The sequence below is a fragment of the Barbus barbus genome (genome assembly GCF_936440315.1).
Source record: "Barbus barbus genome assembly, chromosome: 9".
NCBI classification, from domain to species: Eukaryota; Metazoa; Chordata; class Actinopteri; order Cypriniformes; family Cyprinidae; genus Barbus; species Barbus barbus.
The window spans coordinates 16,625,256-16,644,880 of record NC_136737.1 but is presented as its reverse complement, the minus strand read 5'-3'; the positions used below and the strand labels follow the sequence as shown (position 1 = coordinate 16,644,880).

General features: G+C 37.6%; 2 protein-coding genes across 6 annotated transcripts in view; one reads left to right on the top strand and one right to left on the bottom strand.

Annotated features, from left to right (window-relative positions):
* The window catches only part of LOC306875404 (inaD-like protein), a 122,818-nt gene extending 116,825 nt beyond the window's left edge, over window positions 1–5,993 (bottom strand). For 4 of the 5 annotated variants that reach the window (XM_079425926.1, XM_079425930.1, XM_079425928.1 and 1 more), the window contains exons 1-6: window positions 5,925–5,993; window positions 4,342–4,396; window positions 4,069–4,247; window positions 1,811–1,984; window positions 1,540–1,679; window positions 1,061–1,241 (exon numbers count right to left, since the gene is read on the bottom strand). In XM_079425926.1, coding sequence (XP_079282052.1) covers window positions 1,061–1,241; window positions 1,540–1,679; window positions 1,811–1,984; window positions 4,069–4,247; window positions 4,342–4,363 — 696 coding nt within the window. In that variant the 5' untranslated portion in view covers window positions 4,364–4,396; window positions 5,925–5,993. Of the gene's footprint in view, window positions 1–1,060; window positions 1,242–1,539; window positions 1,680–1,810; window positions 1,985–4,068; window positions 4,248–4,341; window positions 4,397–5,252; window positions 5,396–5,924 lie in introns of all 5 variants that reach the window. The other variant, XM_079425927.1, reaches the window with a different exon arrangement.
* tm2d1 (TM2 domain containing 1) lies at window positions 5,994–17,281 on the top strand (the record flags this gene model as incomplete). The annotated part of the gene is made up of 7 exons (XM_079425931.1): window positions 5,994–6,127; window positions 6,615–6,688; window positions 7,535–7,643; window positions 7,744–7,835; window positions 11,525–11,598; window positions 15,077–15,196; window positions 16,855–17,281. The coding sequence occupies 6 exons, from the start codon at window positions 5,994–5,996 to the stop codon at window positions 15,185–15,187; spliced, it is 594 nt and encodes a 197-aa protein (XP_079282057.1). The 3' UTR covers window positions 15,188–15,196; window positions 16,855–17,281.
* Between the last annotated feature and the right edge of the window lie 2,344 nt (window positions 17,282–19,625).

The window sequence follows — 19,625 nt, the reverse complement described above, 5'->3', positions numbered from 1 at the left end:
ATCTCAATATTTTGGTGCATTGAGCTTTTCTTCTACTCTGACGAGTCCTTCAGTCCCTGCTGCTGAAAAACAGCCCCATAGCATGAGGTTGCTACTAGCACACTTTACTTTTGGGACGGTAATCTGCAGGTGATGAGCAGAGCTGGTTTCCTTCAAACATGATGCTTGAAATTGAGATTCATCAGACCAGATAATCTCGTTTCTCCGAGTCTGAGGGTCCTTTAGGTGCTTTTTTGCAAATTCCAAGTGTTTTCTTTTGTCTTCACTGAGGAGAGGATTGAGTTTGGCCACACCGCCATAAAGCCCAGATCGGTGGAGTGTTGCAGTGATGTTTGTCCTTCTGTAGATTTCTCCTATCTCCACATATGATCATGGAGTTCAACTAGAGTGACCATCAGGTTCTTGATCACCACTAACCAAAGCCCTTCTCCATCAATTGCTCAGTTTGGCTAGGAGGCCAGCTCTAAGAAGAATCCTGGTTGTTCCAAACTTCTTGGGTAACGGAGACTACATGCTTCTGTGAAACTTCAATGCAACATAATTTTTTTCTGAACTCTTCCCCAGATGTGTGGTTTGATGCAATCCTGTCTCTGAGCTCTACAGGCAGTTTGTTTGACCTCAGGGCTTGGTTTTTGCTCTGATATGCATTTTCAATTGAATTTGCCACAGGTTAACGTCACTCAAAGTGCAGTAACATCTACAAGCAATATGAATGCTCCAGAGTTAAATTTCAACTGTCCCAGATAAGGGTATGATTACTTATGCAATGGAATCATTTAAGTTTTTTATTTTTAATAAATTTGCAAAGATGTTAAAAACCCATTTTTTGCTTTGCCATTATGGTGTATAGAGTGTAGATTGATGTGGTAAAAAGGTATGAGGACTTTTTATAGGCACTGTACTGCCATCCAACAAGTCCCACAAGTGCCATATTTGATGTATAAACCATCAAGCTACAGTTTCAAAGTAGATTCCCCAACTGCTGGAGACCTAAAGAGATACAAAGTCCAAGTTAAACACTTTGGACAACACAATGCAGTGACATTTAAAACAGCCGTACCGTCTGAATGGGTCCAGATGTGGAGAGTCGGGGTTTGGCTGCAGTGTCTCTGGCAACCACCAGCTCAACTCGGTCTCTCTGTTGCTGGAGGAGAGCGATGGCCTGCTGCTGCGTCACGCTCTGATCCAGAGGAATCCCGTAAATCGCCAGAATCTGATCGTTCTCCTGCAATCTCCCATCCCTGGAGATAAGAAATATCATTATTATTATCCATGTGATTAATTTAGTTTGAAATAATAAATAAATAAATAATAAATATCAAATATGCTAAAATGTTATTACTATTATTAACATTTAGCTTCGTAAACAAATTCATAAATAGGTACACTATATATCTGTCAACAAACATTTATTTTAAACATTAAAATTTACTCCAGTATGTCCAAACAAAGAAACTGACCTAAAACAACGAAGATATTTGCAGAATGTGGCATGTGCAGCAAAAGGGACGGATTTCTGAATAAACAGAGCGGTCTCACCTGTCTGCGACGCTCCCTTGTTGCACCTGTCTGACGAACACACCGTGACTGCCGACCCCCTCTGGTCTCAGGCCAACCACACTGAAACCCAGACCTCCAGACAACGGCTTCTGCAGGCTGATGAGCTCTGTCTTTCTTCCCTAGGTTAAAAAATCCAGTGAAGATAAACAATGCAAGCTGAACCAAAACATAGTAGAAATTATGCTCAATATTTGGCATGGTAAATAAAACAATCTTTATCCAAAGAAAAATGACATAAAATACATCCCACCTTTGCCGCTGCATGTATCCATCTCTGAAGCTGCTCAGAAGATACGTTAGTTGAAGCTGTACTGTTGGACACCACGGATCCCAGGCTGCTGGAGGGACGACTCGCACTGACGATCAGCTGACCCTTCCTGGAGAAACTGAACTCGGTGCATGTGTCCGGAGGCAAGCTGCTTAACTACAGAGTAGAGAGTACAAAGTCAATTCTAAAGCTATACAGAAAATAAAATCTAATACTAATAATAGTACAACAATTGTGCCCATTTACTAATTTGTATATAAAAACCTGATTGTTTTAAGTATACAAATAAATAAATAAATAAATAAACTGTTTATCAACCATTAACTCATACAGATTGTCCGAATAATTTGGGATAAACCATATGCTGTAAATCTAAAAGATAAAACAGCCCACAGAGGAACAGCCATGTCCTACAGGCAGAGGAAAGGAAGGAAAAAAATAAAAGGGAAAAAAAATCAATACATTCCTCTGCAGTATTCGCTAGTCCCCAACAGGTAATGTATTAATGACCTTTAGACTCTTACTGTGGGAACTTATCAGTCTTGTGCTTATTTAGTCCGGGCTGACAGAGCAGGTTCCAGACTATTTCATCGATACATCTCCGACAAAGCAGTTACTCAAACTCAGACAGTAGATATTAAGGCTTGATAGAAACTCCGGCTGTTGCCCGCCTCGACATACTTGATAGGTTTTTCACCTGACGCATTCATAGGCGCACGTCTGACCTTCCCAGCACTTAGAATATGAAGGCGATCTTCCATTATTGCCATTATCTTAATTTGGTGTGCGGATTGTTTATTGTTAGAGGTTTCTTGTGTCAATAAAAACTCAGACTGAATACAAATAGGGACAAGGGACTTTCAGCATCGCGAGTGTGTGGATAAGAAATACATGCTCACCAGCCTGCATACTAGGATGGGATGCAAACAAACAAGTTCATTTTTTTAAGTTATTTGAGTTTAAATTAATGACGTGATTTCTATGCTGATCTGGCATTATGAATACATATTAACATACTGCGCTTTATCTGACCTTGGAGATTCTTTTGCATTTTAATGCACGGAAACATAAATAGTGTATTTAACTTTCAACATCAATGACATTTACAAAAATCTGCCATTATATGATCATTAGTTAATTAAAAAAGCTAGTAGTGTGGGGAAAAAACACCCTAGCAATAAGTATTTCCAATGCAACTATCACTTTTTGTCTTCAGAATGTAGTTTGATATACAATAATAAAAAATTCAAATAGTTGGAAATATCTTGAGACGTTGATTTTCATTTTCATATTTGAACATACCAGAATTACTGGTCCGTTATTTATTATTTTAATTAATATAAAAGGCTACTGTAAAGGGCTGCTGAGGCTTTCAGATTTTTATTTGTATAAGCATTCATGGAATTATTTGTTTTCCCCCATTTACTTCATATATAGATATTTAAAAATATATATTCAATTACTACATGTTATAAGACATGAACCAAACCAACCAGGCTTGAAATTAATCACATTTTGAAGCAAAAAAAAAAGAAAAAGATTGGGAAAAAAATTGCAAAAAAAGAAAAAAAAAAAGAAAAAAAAAAAAAATTTACAAAGTGATTTAAGCAAAACATTAAAAATATATATTTTTCATTTGAAATATAAAAAAAAGAAAAAAAATGAAGCACTAAATTTAAAGAAAGGAAAAAAAAAAAAGGTTCAAGACTGTTTTTATGATGGAATAAACTATTCATCTCATGAAGCACTGCACCTGATCCTTAAAAAAAAAACTATCATGGTTGCCATAAAAACATTAAGCAGCACAAGTTTTTTTTTTAACACTGATAGTAATAAGAAATGTTTCTTGAGCAGCAAATCAGCATATCAGAATGACTTCTGAAGGATCATGTGACGCTGAAGAATGGAGTAATGATGCTGAAAATTCAGCTTTGACCACAGAAATACATTACATTTTAAAATATATTCAAACTGAAACCAGTTCTTTTGAATTGTAATAATATTTCACAATATTACTGATTACTGTATTTTTAATCAAATAAATGCAGCCTTGGTGAGCATAAGAGACTTTTCAAAAGCATCTAAAAATCTTACCAACCCCAAACTTTTGAACGGTATAGTTTATTAATTATAATATAAACAGATATATTATAATAATTAATTAATTTAATTTCAAAGCTCACAGTAGGTCTGTCTTTAAAGGTTTATGTCTATATAATCTAATTTAGAGGAAGTCTCACCTGGTCTTTAAGCTGTTTGACGGAGTGCTGCAGGGTGAGGATGTGGCCGAACAGAGGGCTCTGCAGGGCTTCCTTCAGTGTGCCAAACCTGTCGCTGTGGGTCCACTCTTCCCTCTGCACGAGCTTGGACTGAAGTCTTTCCAAGGCCTGGAGCACCTGCTGCCGCTCGGAAGCAGACACTGAGAACACACACAATCCAGATATTAACCATGCAAAGACGGATTAAAGACATAGTATGCTTGCTTAGATGAAAATCACAAAAATGAGCGATACCTGTCGGTACGTTCTCATACATTGTCGTTATCTTGAAAACTCAGTGCAGCTTGACCTGTGAAAGTAGAAGGAAATGGATATTTGGATACTTTTAAGCTTCGATTTGATTTTAGAAATGATTAGTCAATAAAGTTACAAGTACTAACTCAATTGGGCTTTTTAAAATAATTTTATGGAAATTGTATACATTAAAATTCTTATTTCTGAGTGTAATTTCCATTCAAAATGATATAAATTGCCGAAATATTATTATTTAATGGATGACAGGAACCAAACAGTTAATGTTTCGAAATAGTTATGTAGAGAATTATAATAATAATGCAACTATAATAGTTATTATAATTCTTGTCAGCAATAATAAAGGTAACACTTTATTTTAAAGTGTCCTTGTTACAGTATAATAATACATTTAAGTACCGAGTTATATTTATTAACCACATGTACTCATCATTATATGGTTAGAGTAAGGATTAGGGTTTGGCTTAAAGTTACTTGCATGTAATTATGCAAAATGTATTGTTATTATAAAAGTAAAGTACATGTAAAGTGTAACAAGGACACTGTAAAATCAAGCATTACCATAATAATATTAATTTAATGACCTGAATCAAACATTTTCATATTTATATTACACACACAAAAGATCAGTATAACTCATAAGACTTGTTTTTTAAGAAGTTTTATTAATTTCCACGTTGACCTGTCTTTTCATAAATTCATAAATAATCAAAAGATGGTCTTACTAAATTTAAGATGATATCATGCATTTGTTTTCATATGATCAAACAGCAATTAGTCTAAGATTCAAGTATTGATTTCTATAACCTGTAACCATATCTCTCAAATGATCATTTAGTAGTTTCTGTTCAGGTGAGCAGCCAGCTAATCTAAAGTGAGAGTATCTGCCTTACCTACAATACTTATGTCCATACACTTGGTCTTGAGGTTAAATCAAAACTTGGAATCCCTCATAAAACACAATCCAGCATTTAAAGAGTTGTTTTGGGCTGAGATTGAGTCCTGTTTTGTCTGTTTACACCTGCGCGAGCCTCACCTGGAACCAGGAAGTGCGTGATCATTCAAGTTTCGGCGAACTTTATTTACGTTTAACACAAGTTATCAAAGAAACCAGTATGTAACTGAAGAATAAGGCGGTGTTTGTATTTCTACTCTTTAAAAAGCATTATTTATATAATGTCGTATAATATAATTTATATTAACGCAAACAAACAGGTGTATACGCGTAAAACACCGAGTCACCATTGAAATCAGTGCTCTATGACAGTCTAAATAAGGCAATAAAGAACCATTTTATCAATCGAAACGTGCTTTGTTTTCAAATATCAACAATAAACCATAACTTTGAGAGGAATGAAAATACAACCTCATACACAAACGCTATTATGTGACACAGGTTAGCGCAGTTAGCCGGTTATAAAGTTGATTATCAGCATCAGACACCGCGAATAAGTTGAACCGACACTTGGGTTTAAGTACAAACGTGCTCTATCCAAACAATCTGGCTTTATTAAGTACATGCATAAAGTTAAAGGCGATAAATAGGAGAATTACGAGAGACTTACATGCTATGTGTGCTGCGAATCTAGTGCACTGTTTCTTTAAGAGCTCCGGCAGTCACGTGACATTTCAACATGGCGTTGCGCTGGAGGAGTTTGTTGCGCTTTCGGTCAACAACACTGCCGCTTATCATCTTCACCTTCTGCCTGACTGTCATCCACTGCCTGGGGGACGATGTGGACAGCTGTGATAAACTGCGGCTGGGACAATATCCTTTCAAAATCGCCTAAATATATTGGGATCGTTTAAATAGTAGCCGGCTAGCTAGCATTGCCGCTGTCACTGATGTTTGTTTTTAATATAAATGTACTAATTTAACTTACAAGTCAGTATTTTACATAATTAGAGTACAAATATTAGGTGTTGTGTTCTAGATTTGTGATTCAATCTTGTATGGAGTGATGCAGAACGCTATACTCAATATGCCCTACATTGCATGACATTAGATTAGGTTTAGACCTGTTTGAACATTTCAGATGGGTTTTTATTACATAAATGTACAAATGATTACATTTCTATGTCTATAAGTGTCAAGCTGATTGTCTACTGATGGCTCATGTCAATCATTCATCCATCACAAGTGGAAATCTGTATCAGTTAATGTTGCTTTATCATATAAACACCAAGTGGTATTTATCATAAAGCAACATTAACTGATACAGACAAGTGCTTGATTTCTCCTTGACAGTGCTCAGGTATCTGTGTAAAGAACCCAAAATAGATGATGCAACTCAAGAACCAGAAAACTGCAAGGACCGGCTGGCTTGGGGTGGGTCGGCTATGTACATATGTTTCACTATTTTAAATGCTGCTATTGTAGTGTATACATATATATATTTTATGAATATTATAATTATAATACAACTATATAAAATATGTAATTTATAATAAATAGTTTCATTTTTTTTACTATATGATAATGTTATACATTTATATAATATATATTTATATTATGTATAATTTATTATAATTTCACATTTTTATAACTTATAATATAATCATGTAATACAATATTATATCAGATATATTTAATGTATTTTTATGTATTATTATTTCTATTTATTAATATAATGTAAATAATATAATGCATAATGAAAATTTATATTAATTGCTATAATTATATTATACTTAGTGTGTGTGTGTGTGTGTGTGTGTGTGTGTGTGTGTGTGTGTATATATACACACACACACAATTTTGTTATGATAGGACAATATTTGGCCGAGATACAACTATTTGAAAATCTGGAATCTGAGGGTGCAAAAAAAAATCTAAATATTGAGAAAATTACCTTTAAAATTGTCCAAATGAAGTTCTTAGCTATGCATATTACTAATCAAAAATAAAGTTTTGATTTAAAGTAGGAAATTTACAAAATATCTTCATTGAACATGATCTTTATTTAATATCCTGATGATATTTGGCATAAAACAAAAATGGATAATTTTGACCCATACAATGTATTGTTGGCTATTTCTACAAATATACCCCAGTGACTTAAGACTGGTTTTGCGCTCCAGAGTCACATATGTCTTTAATGCCAGAATATGCCTGATTCTAGCTACATGTCACTACATTACTATTAAATCAGGAGTCTAAGGCTGTGTTTCATTGCAGTGGAATGTCTACCTGCTCCAAACATCAGCTGTCGGCTGTCCAATGGAACACAGTTCAAATTCAGCGGTGAAGAGGTCGGGTTTAACAAAAGCATCCCGTGTCGAAATGTGTAAGTCAAACTTACTTTGAGTTTGAGTATAGATTATTCATATTTGTGAATAATATGTAAATATCTTTGAATAACATGGATGTGTTTTGTTTTACATTAGGAGTGGTTATTCATACAAAGTAGCTGTTGCCCTGTCACTCTTCTTGGGATGGATTGGGGCGGATCGGTTTTACTTGGGATATCCAGCCTTGGGTAAGACAGTACTACTTGACTTTTATTGTTGGTCTTTTGGTCCATTCTTTATAGACACTATGAGATTTAATGATAGGAAAGTCAAATCTGCAAATGTTGCAAACCAGATTCGAACTTGGCTAAATGTGTAGACCTCTAGGCCATGGATCCAACATTGCATTCTCTCAGCTCTTTAGCTGTGTGCCGTAGCCCGAAATCCCGTATTTCTGGCACCCATTTACCCATCAACAACGCAAGAAAATATCTCATGCTTGTGCTGCGCTGAACCACAGGGGACCGTTCGAACAGACAGAATCGGTCCTGGATATTCTGCTGTTGACATCATCTCTTGTTTCCTTTCCAAGGTCACACCTTTTCACCAGATGTTCTCAGAATAAGAATCACACAGACTGATTTTTCTTGCACTTGTTGATTTGAAAAGGCAGATATGGACATTTCAGCACTGACATGGAAATTTGATCTGATACCGACAATTATTATGGATATATTCTGATCATTATTATGATTATGGTATGACAGTAACCAATATAATTGTAGATTAGTGTTTTTTTCTCAATGCCCAATCCTGGTAACGAAATCTAGAGAGCTGGGTGGCATATATAATCTCGATTATGATTTATTTATTTAATTTTGTTTTACAGTTTAACAATAGCAAGAAAAAGATGCACATAAAATTACAGACTTTAAGGAAGCACTTATAAAATTCATTAAAATAATCTGTTATTTTAGGACTATTTATATACTGTACTATTAATTTTTATTTTGTATTAGCTTTTATATTTTCAGTTTGCAATTTAATTTGGTTAAGTTTTAGTATTTTTTGTGCTTTTGTCATTTTTATTATTTTTTTTCAAATTCTAAATTAAATAAAAATTTATTGTTATTTATTGTTAAAATTATTATTTATTTATTTGTTGTTTTAGTTTTATTTCAGTCAGTAATTATAGTACTTAATCAGTTATTTGCCAAGGCAGCATGTCTGTGCTAAACTTTTAGTTTTTCATCAAATATTTCATTTTATGTCAGCGTTATTTTGAATGAACAAAAATGTTTTTTTAATAGTTTTAGTTAATAATAACAACACTGATCTATTTAGTTTTTTTACAACAATGCAATAAATATTTACCATATTATAGTAGTGAGAATCAGCTTAGGGAGTAATGTACATTATAGAAAAATAAAAAATTGAACTTAAACTTTCCTTTTTCAGGGAAAAATGTGTTTAGTTGTAATAAAAAAATAATGCCTAACTAAAGAGATACTTTGTCAGCAATATAAAATGTTAAAAAAGCTCTTGAATTTACATGTGACCTGTTCATGTTTTAAACAGGTTTTGTGGGAGTCCCTCCATCTGCCATGGCTTTAAAGCCAAAAAACCAACTTTGATTAAAGACTGGTTATTAAAGTGTTTTTCTGGCCTTTCTGTTAGTTCTAAGAACTCTAGACCTTCCCCTTTGACAACGATATTAACAATCCCCACCAGATCCACGCCTATTTTGAAAATAAACCCCTGAGAGAAATCCCAGTGCACACTGATGTCATGAAACAGCTTGGTAGAGCTTTTAAAGGGGTGGTTGATTGCGATGTCACTTTTTTAACGTTAGTTTGTGTGTAATGTTGCTGTTAAAGCATAAACAATATCTGCAAAGTTACAATGCTGAAAGTTCAGTGGAAACGGAGATATCGTCTTTTAAAATTCTGGCAGTTTAATGCCTACAAAAACGACTGGTAAGGGACTACAACGAGTTAATTCCCGGGTCAGATACGTCACGGACCCAGATAAACCTCGCCCCCGGGAACACGTAACGAAGGGGGCGAGGCCATGCTGCACTGCTTTAGAGAAGAGGAAGAGAAAACTAGGGGTGGGCGTAAAAATCTATTCATATATGAATCGCGATTTTGTCTTTTAACGATTTTAATGGATTTACAAGTTTCAAAATCATATGTTTAAAGCAGTGCTTCATAATACTGTCACTCGTGTCGCCCTGCTCTGCATCTCTCTCTCATTCAGATCGTCAGATCAGCTCCAACAAACTGTTCCAATTATACACTTTTTCTCATTTTCACACATCAATGAGAAGCGTTATACATGGAGTTGTGTGCAGTTGCCGTGCTGTATTAAGGCTTTAATTAGGATAATGCCATATATAAAAATCTGACAGAAGCAGTAGCACTTTCAAATAACAGCGTATCTAAAAGTATGAACCAACAAAAAAAAACAAAAAAAAAAACATACCATTAAAAGCCATGCTTGCACAGGTTCTGCGCGATCCTCTTCACTAATATCCTCTTCGTCTCATTCAGGCTCAAATTGATAAGCAATATAGATGATGCCATTGTTTACAATACAACTGGAGCACATGCTGCTGAGGTAAGGGGCGGGATGTTCAGACGCGCACTAGAGGCGGTTTAGTCAATCACAACACACTGGATCAGCTAACCAATCAGAGCCAATTATGCATTTCTGAGGGAGGGGCTTCATAAAACCATGAAATAATCAGGGCGTTTATCAGAGAGGGGCAGAGAGGTGTGGAATAAAGGTGAATTATGTGAAAAATAATGTGTTTTTTTTTTAAAAATAAGCATGAATACATGTTTGGCTGCACCCCATATACACAATCAAGCCTAGAAAAAAAAACAATCAACCACGACTTTAATAAAAGGTACATGCTGTTCACACATGAGGCCGAGAGTATTAGTCCTTACAGAGCTGTAGATTACGTGCTGCTTTCAGAACATGCAAGAAACCCACCGATGAACACCTTGCTCTTTTTTTGGCACCAGCTGTTTTAACAAAACGAATCAGCGTGCGGCAACTAATTAACTAAAACAGTTACCATCAGATCTCATGGTGTTCGTCTATCCCATAGTGCAATTATTGTCATCGCATGCAGATGAGTTCAAGCCGTACATCTAAATCCCAAGGCGGGATACAGCTCCGTCTTTCTGCCTCTCTCCACGTTTTAAGGACTTCCTGATCAATTAAGCACCTGCTTTGGGACAAAAGGGCCTGGGTGTTTGAAGGTCCCCCTTCTTCTCGGCTTCTTTGTGAAAGGCAGGCTCACACCACGCTGGAGTCAGTTGTATAGACGTGTTCATTGAGAGCGTAATGGCCCAACAGCTCTGAGGTCAGTTCAGACCAGGTGTGACTCAAAGGAAGGCCTGGACTTGTTGAGAAGACATTCTGCAGGTGGCTTTTTTGATATCCGTCCTGGAATCAACATGCCTAAACCCCTCAATGACCAATTATAAGAAATATTAGAGATGATTAGCAGCAATTATGTTTGAATCGCAGGATGGAAGGGGGTTTTTAATTGACTGCAGGTCTCATGGGCTCCTGATGGTGTTTTCAAATGGACATCCAAAGTAGGCCTACTTAAATTGAAACCAAAATTGTGGCAATTATTATTTTGTGGCAATTATGCGTGGATATTATAAACCTTAACTTGGCTCATGAATATTAATTAAGTGGCATACCATCCTACCTGGAAGGCATTAAAGTAAGTTTAAGATCTTTCACACAAAAAGAAGCCACAACAGATAGCTTTGACCTCAAAATTGTTTTTCTTTGTGGTCATACAGAGAAGCCAGAGAGAAAGTGTTTTTGGACACAAACTGGTTAGGATGGGAGGCTTTGTAGTACAGTATGTTCCTGGTTAACATGTGGATTACTTTTTGTTTGCTTTTAGGCCTACTGAAATTCTGCACTGTGGGGTTCTGTGGAATTGGAAGCTTAGTGGACTTCATGTTGATATCCATGCAGGTAAGGCTTTTGACCCATTTATTGATGCATGCTTTTTTTCTCAAAGGTTGATCCATTTTATTCTTTTATTTTGGTTACTGATGAACATATTAGTTATTCAGATTTTAGTTTTTGTTTTGTTTTATGCCCCGCGTGTTTTCTTTGCGATTGGCTGTAATTGTGTTGCTTCACTTTGTATTTTGCTTTCACCAAGGGTAGAAAGTATATTTGATTTTTGAAATGTGCTTTTCTTTTCTTTTATTTGGTTACATATAGTGCTGTCAAACGATTAATCGCGATTAATCACATCCAAGATAAAAGTTTTTTGTTTACATTATATATATATATGTGTGTGTGTGTACTGTGTATATTTATTATGTATATATAAATACACACACATCCAATATATATTTTGAAAATATTGAAATGTATATATTTATATTCATATAATTTATATTATATATAAATATATTTAATATATAAACACAACATATTTTTCTTAAATATATACATGCATGTATGTGTATTTATATATACATAATAAATATACACAGTACACACATTATGTAAACAAAAACTTTTATTTTGGATGCGATTAATCGTTTGACAGCACTACATATTTTATTAATTTATTATTTAGAAATTATTTAACATTTATTTTTTAAAAGAAATTACATTTTTCTTAAGGAAAATATCGTAAGATGTCTTGCATAATAAAATACAAAACACAATTTTTTATAAAATAACTTTTTTTTTAATTGTATAGCTATTTTTTTATATTCCTTATTACGATTATCTACCCATACTGAGATTTTGGGGGAAGATTGTTTAGGGGGGGCATTTTGGCATTTTTCATGATAGGATAGTGGAGATATGACAGGAAGTGAGTGGGGGACAGAGAGGGGGACGAGAACGGGAAAGGTCCACGAGGCGGGATTCGAACTTGGGACACCCGAAGCGCAACTGCACACAATTCTCCCTCTTAACTTACTATTAACTATGCATGTGCCTCAAACTCCTGATTTGCTGCTTATTAATAGTTATTAAGGTAGTAGTAAAGTTTAGGTATGAGGTAGGATTAAGATATCTAAAATGTGGTCATGCAGAATGAGGCATTAATATATGCTTTATAAGTACTAATAAACAGCCTATATGCTTGTAATATGCATGCTAGTTAGCAACTAGTTAATAGTGAGAACCGGTCCCTAAATTAAAGTGTTACCTTATTAATAACGTTAATTATATTTTATTTATTTATATAACGGTGAAATATCATTCAGACATTTCTTTACAAATCCTGTAAGAGTGCAATTCATGAGCCATCACCATTGTGCCATTTGATCAATACTTTTAATAAATATACTCTAAGCCTCTTTGGTTAAAAGCATGTGCTAAAGGACTACTAGATCACTTTTAGCATATTAGGGCAGTAACCAGGGGAGGGACGCTACCCACAATTCCCTAAATGAGCTGCAGACACAGAGACTCAGCACTGACTTGTACTTGAATGCTTGTGTTTGTATTCAGTGGCACCTGTGTCTCTCCTCCGGTGCCTCCAGCACTGTGAAAGGAGCTAATGAGAGCGTGGTTTGTTTTCGCCTCCTCCTCCTCCTGTCCCGAGTCGCACGCTCCCACAGGACTCCTCTAACCCCTATTAAAGGCCCCCTACACCTGACAAGAGAAAAAAGCCACTCCATTTGTCATCTTGTTAGGCCTAACCTCACCCACTCCGCTCTCATTAGGCCTCACGGGTCTGAATGAAGCTATACATGAGAGACATTTGCTCACCGCTGCCACTTCCACACACCACTGAGATGACATATATTTATGGAAAGCTCTTATGCGTGTTGAAGGATGGCTCCAGGAATAATTATTACACGTACTTTAGAAATCCACCGACTGCTGCGTCATATGTTGGAAATGTTTGCGTCCCCCGCTGCTAGTGAAAACAAACATTTTTTGAGATTTGCTCAGATGTGTCTGAGCTACTGAACGCCGGGGGAAGAATGAGCTGATGTCTTACGACATGTTTCAGCATGTTGGAAAAGATCAGGACAGGACAGTGTGTTACGATACCTTAGTTGTCGCTTGTCTCAAGAATCATGCGTCATTATTAAGCTCTAGCCTTTCAGTCTCTTTCAAATGTACTGACTTCCATAAACATTGTGTGCGTCAAATCCTACGTACCTGGTTCGATTATGCGTAGTCGCCTGCAGCACACTACCTCAAAACAATACCTGTCCATTCATTGACAATTTCACACTCCTGCCAGTTTATCATCACTCCTTCAGTCGTTTTGTGTTCCTCCACGGAAAAATCCGCTCCTTCTAGCCGCAGTGGATAAATAAAGCAAGCCTTTATTTTTTGAAATGGCCGTGGCGGCTTTGATTAACAGGGCCACTGCAGTGTTTATTGTTCTCTTAATGTCTTATTGAAGGCCCTGGGAGAGCAGTGCTTTTAAGAAGTGCCTCTGGCAGCCAAAGCTGTCACGCGCTAACATTCTCAATTAGCTGTCGACTGTCGGGCCTCTTCGTTTTTAAATTGTGACACTTTTGATAAAGAGTATCCCCTTCCCTCAGGACCCCATTTGCACACATCGCTCCTCTCTAAAACCCCATATTTTATACACTAAACTACCTTCGCTAAGAGCCACGTCGTCCGGGAAATGCATCTTTGAGAACTAATGAATAAACACCTGGGACATGTTACTGTTATTTATATTCATCAATATTCCCTCCCGCAAGTCGCACCATGTTTTGGCCTTTTGAAAGTAATGATGCAAGATTAACGGCGACTCGAAACCATAGGTTTGAGAGTGGAGGCATCAATTGATGGATCGAATGTTAATGGTATGAGAGACCATGAAACTCTAGTTGACCACCACACCAATCTAGACAACTCTCGGCCGATACCATAGCGAGAGGAAATAGCTTGTATTGGACCACTGCCAGACGAACGCTAATCTCGATATGGTAGAACACAGTGTCTGTGTTTGGTGGGCGCCTTTCTCCCTCTACCAGATGTGTGTTCTCATTATCATCCCGTCCCGGAGCGGAGCCGGCAGGGCCAGGTGTTGGGCACATACGCCTGCAGGAAGCCATTACATCGTCTTTGTGCGTCAGTCCAAGCATGTTGCTTGGAGAGTAGCTGATCTCAGAACTGGCACGGGCCCCAGTTTGGGCTCTAGGCTCATTACTGAAGCTCTGATCTGGGGACTGTCCTTCGGGACACTCCTCCTCACCAGGACTCCAAAAGCAACCTCAATTACAGCACTGCCTGGGGTTAAACTTAAATTGCTTCCAATTTGGCATTACTGTCTTATAATTCAATTGTACGAGCATGAGCCATCTGAGGAGGTCGATGGACCCTACCAGCCCACCTGGTATTCATCATTGTGTAATGTGGAATCATGTAATTGTCTGGTGAAAGATTACATTGTTATGTAGGTCTCCCTACGCTGCTCTGACATTTGAGACTCATTCTGTTTGCTCTGGTGTAGATCGTGGGTCCATCAGATGGGTCGGATTACATTGTGGACTACTACGGGGCACGCCTCACCCGTCTTTCGATAACAAACGAGACCTACAGAAGAACGCAGCTCTCTCCGTGAAGACACCAGGTGAGGATCTCTTTGTCAAAGCAGTGAAAACTTAATACAAAGTTGGATGGGATAGTTGTGAACCCTGTCACACAAAACCAGCAGTGTTGAGAGATCAAGACAAGGGGCGTATTGATAAGTGGCATATTTTAAAAGTCCTTCAAAGATTTCTCAATAATGTGCTGAGTCAAGGTCAGTGATGATCTCGAGTGACCTCCTGGGATATCAAAGCAAACTGGCAGACCAAGGACACCTTCAGCTGTGCTCTAAGCCCCTATCCACCGCCCCTCACTCTTCTGTTCCCCAGAAGGGGCTCCCTGCTCTGGGGAGAGAGAGCGATTAAATGTCAGACGTGCTGAGAGGACGTTGGGAAAACACGGAGGGGTCGTGAGATTGCACTTATTATGGCTAGCACCAGGGCGGCATCTGTTGAATTTTGTCCTGGTACTCCACACACACACACTCACACTCTTGCAGACATCCCCCGTATCCAAAAGAAAATAGTGGCCGCATTCTAGAAGATTCCTTATATCTGTGTCTGTCCCCTATCATTTTCTGTTTCCTGCCAGTTCGGCTCTCTGGTTAACATTTGCTGCCGCAGTGGTAATGGCGGTGACAGGGGTGTTATGCGGAATGGGACCCATGTGGAGACCATTACTTGCTCTCTCGTGTTTCCATTGTTCCAGAATAAGCCTCCGAAGAGACGAGGTCTCCATCCCTGATTCACTCAGCTGCATTCACCCCATCTCCTTGTCTCTTTGCCCCTCTTTTCTGCTTTCATTATTTTTCACCCTCTTTCTGTTGCTTTCACCCAAAAATTGCTAGGAGAGTTTCATGAAGCAAGTCTAGTCTAAAAGCAGAGGCATTTTCTGTAGAGAATTGTCAAAGAAACTAAGTTCAAGACTAGGTTTATCTGTAGAGCACCACCTCAGACCATAATCCTTGCAATTTTTGTGTAACCTGATACAGATTAGTTGATCTAACATTAGATCTAGTGCTATATCAAGACAATCAGTCCATATTTAGAAGATACCAAGATGGATCTAGATAAAGTACCCCAGATATAGATGATCTACACCTAGATCTAAACCAAACAGCCTAAATTTAGATGATTTACACCTTTAGACAAAGCAGCCTGTGCGTCAAATGGTCCAGTCCTTGGTTATAAAAAGTGCAAAAATTGTATTCTAAGGGTTCAGTGCCTTGTCATTGGGGCAGAACCATTAAAGTACCTTATCTACCCCTAAAAGGTGAATTACTACCATGAAACTTTCATGGGTAAATAAGGTTCAGAGATGTCCCTTTGAGGGTTCTGCCCCAACAACAAGCTATTGTACCCCTGAAAGTACAATATATTTACCTTTTACTGTTTCTGACAATGCACAGGGCATGAAAACCTCTGATAAATGTCCTACAGCCAACTTAATCCTCCTTCTGTTTTTCTATGTTTCATCGTTATAAATAGGTTTCTCATGTTTACATCAGATCTGGAATGAATCCAGAAACGCAAATGATGTTCTTTCTCATATAGGAAAAATGACACTGATCCATTTTCAGCATTGGAAACGTTCCCTGCCACATGTGTCTTCTACAGTGTGGGAAGAGACTGATTTATCTTCTGCTTGTGTTTATACTGGACCTGCTCCCAAACAGAACTAACTCTTTCCATTCCGTTTCAGGTGGATCTCAATGAGATGGCCCACCAAATGTACAGGATCGTGTTATGTAAATCCCATCTTTTCTTTGGACATGCCTTTGCCGTTTCCAAACACAAAGACACATGGATGTACCAAACTACGCTCTGGGAAAGACTAGCCCATGTCTGGAGTTGCAAACATGGCTCATGTATGTGCTGAGCTAGTGTTGGTCCCACCGCTCCAAGTTCCGCTCGGATCCTTGTATAGCTGTTTTTTCCACTGGATCGCTCACATCCTCTATCACTCTCTCTCCATCTCTCCATCAATCAATCTCTTCCTTGCTGGTGGAATGTCATCCATCTTTTATTTCTTTTCATTCCTGTCCTCACTATCTTCACATTGTTGGACATTGTGTGATGTTTTGATGTTATTTCAACACTGTAAATAAAGTTTTATCATTTTCTGTGCTGACATGTTTTGTACTTTGCATTGTTAGTAGAAATGCGCAACTAATCGGTTTCCATAGTGGTGCTGACCAGTATTAGCAGATGTTGATTTTGTTGATGTATAACCTGAATTGGCCGATATTAGGAAGGTAATTTTTTTTTTTAGCATCAGCCATCATATAATAATATCTGGTATCGGTCAAAATAATCTCTAATTGTAAGATATCGTATAATATTGGGTTGTTACACATTTCAGGTGTCTAGTAAAAGTGGTCCATCGTAATCCCCTCTGATCTTCAAACTGTCTGTGTCAAATCAATGTCAAGTGCTCCTTCAATTTCACTTGAGTGCGTCTGCTTGTCTGCCCTGCCTCAGTCCGTCACATCGCCATTAATACAGACTCCTGTAGAGGCTCTTCATCACGCTGAAGTGATTGCGGAGCAGGCCCGACTACGCCAATGTGTGTGCGTTTATGTGCTTACGAGCATGCTTCCTTATGAGCTGCAGTGTCCTTGCTACAACACGTCCGACTCTGCTTGGATATGTAAAAACAGATTTAGCACGTTCCCCAGCGTCTGTGATGACGGGTGACCAGTGCTGCTTTGGGACTTTGCCCAAGCTCTCCAGAGCCTGCTTTAGGCATCTCTATAAATCTCCATGAAACAATAGTTTGAACATCGAGGATTCACACAGTTTTAAGATGTTCAGTCGCTTTGAAAAGCAACCGCATGGTTCAATTTGAAGCATCATTCATGTGAGTTAGGCCCTGAAGTTTGCAATTTAGGATTAGGGATTTAAAAACCCTTAACCGTAAGTATGAGCAATAATAATAATGCACCGCTAAGAGTTTGAATGGGTTTAGATTAAGTACATCATGTCATACAGCTGTCAGAGTTGTTAAATGTCTCCTTAAAATTGGAGAACAAGATAACTTTGATCTTTTAATATAAAAGAAAAAAGTGATTCATGTGCAAAATGTTTTCCTAACCCCCTCCGTCCCTTTCTTGTACCTCTTTTCTCCTCCTCTCTCAAGCTCTTTTCTTGTTCCCCAGCAGTGCAGGGCTTATCAATAGACCAGCCGGATAAGAGACTAGAGATTTATAGTGCACTTCCCACAAGAGAGAGCAGCTCTGGGACTACACCCTCCCTCAGTGCAGAGGAGGCCATTCCTCATCCGGCCCTGCTGTTTTATAGGTGCAACCTCCATCTCTCCCTCTCCCGCTCTTGGGCTCTTTGAGATGGAGAAAAATTAAGAGGAGGAAACGGCTCGGAGGAGGCGTGGGGTGCTCCCTTTCTTTTACCCGTCCAAAAACAACAAACTCCCAAAGGAGGGGTGAAATAGTCCTGCATTGCAGACCACATTGATTCCTTATGCAACTGCATCAGGTAGGGAAATGGGTCCAAAATCACTTATTCCTTCTCTCATTCACTATTTCCAATATGGTGCATGCCACGTAGTGCATTTTATGGGGAAAGAGAACGAAAATGAGTGAGTGACTAGCTGCGTTTCCATTACCCTTCAAATTGCGCAAATTGAAATTGTGAATTGAAAATAAGCCAACATGTCAATTTCACAAAACTCCCATATACCCGTATAAAAGTTTTTATGCTCGTATCAGGCAATTCGATAAAAGAAATATATCGCAAAACTGCTATGGAAACAGGTTTTCGCATTTACAGGTCACCTGACGTATGTAAAAGTCACATTATCATTCTTTAATGCACTAACCTCCAAGAAACACCTCATGTGTGGCTGCTGTCAAGGATAAAGGTCTTTTCTTGCCATTAATGCTTGGATAACCCCTAATTTACACTATTTATTTATGCTTCTGTTTATACCAGCTGCGCCGCGGCACATTTCAGAAGTGGCTTTCCACGCTGCTTCACTAAAGATACATACTGCGTCTTCTTCAATTAAAAATAATGGCTAGTGCAGTAGTTGCAAAAATACGTCAACTTACCGAAATCCGTTGCCATGACTTATCGTTAGATGAAAAAATAGTTTTAGTCGCAAAATATCGGTTAATGGAAATGCCATCATTTCGCAATAGTTTTTTTATCGACATTTAGAAAATATTGCAAATGATTTGCGCAAATCTGTAATGGAAACGCACCTAATGTGGTATCTTGTGTAAATGTGCAACAGAAAAAGTGCTCTATATGCATATCTTGTAGTGTAAAATTACAATAATAGTTTAGTTTATTGCATATACAACTTTTTAGTTTTTTTGGTTTTAGGGATGATACCATGATTCAATAGATCTTTGTCTGTATTTAATAATATTTATTTATTTGAGCTCAGCAGTCTTTTTCCCATTGGATTGTGCATAAAAGAGTGAACTGTATAAGAAAAAAAGTTTACAGCAT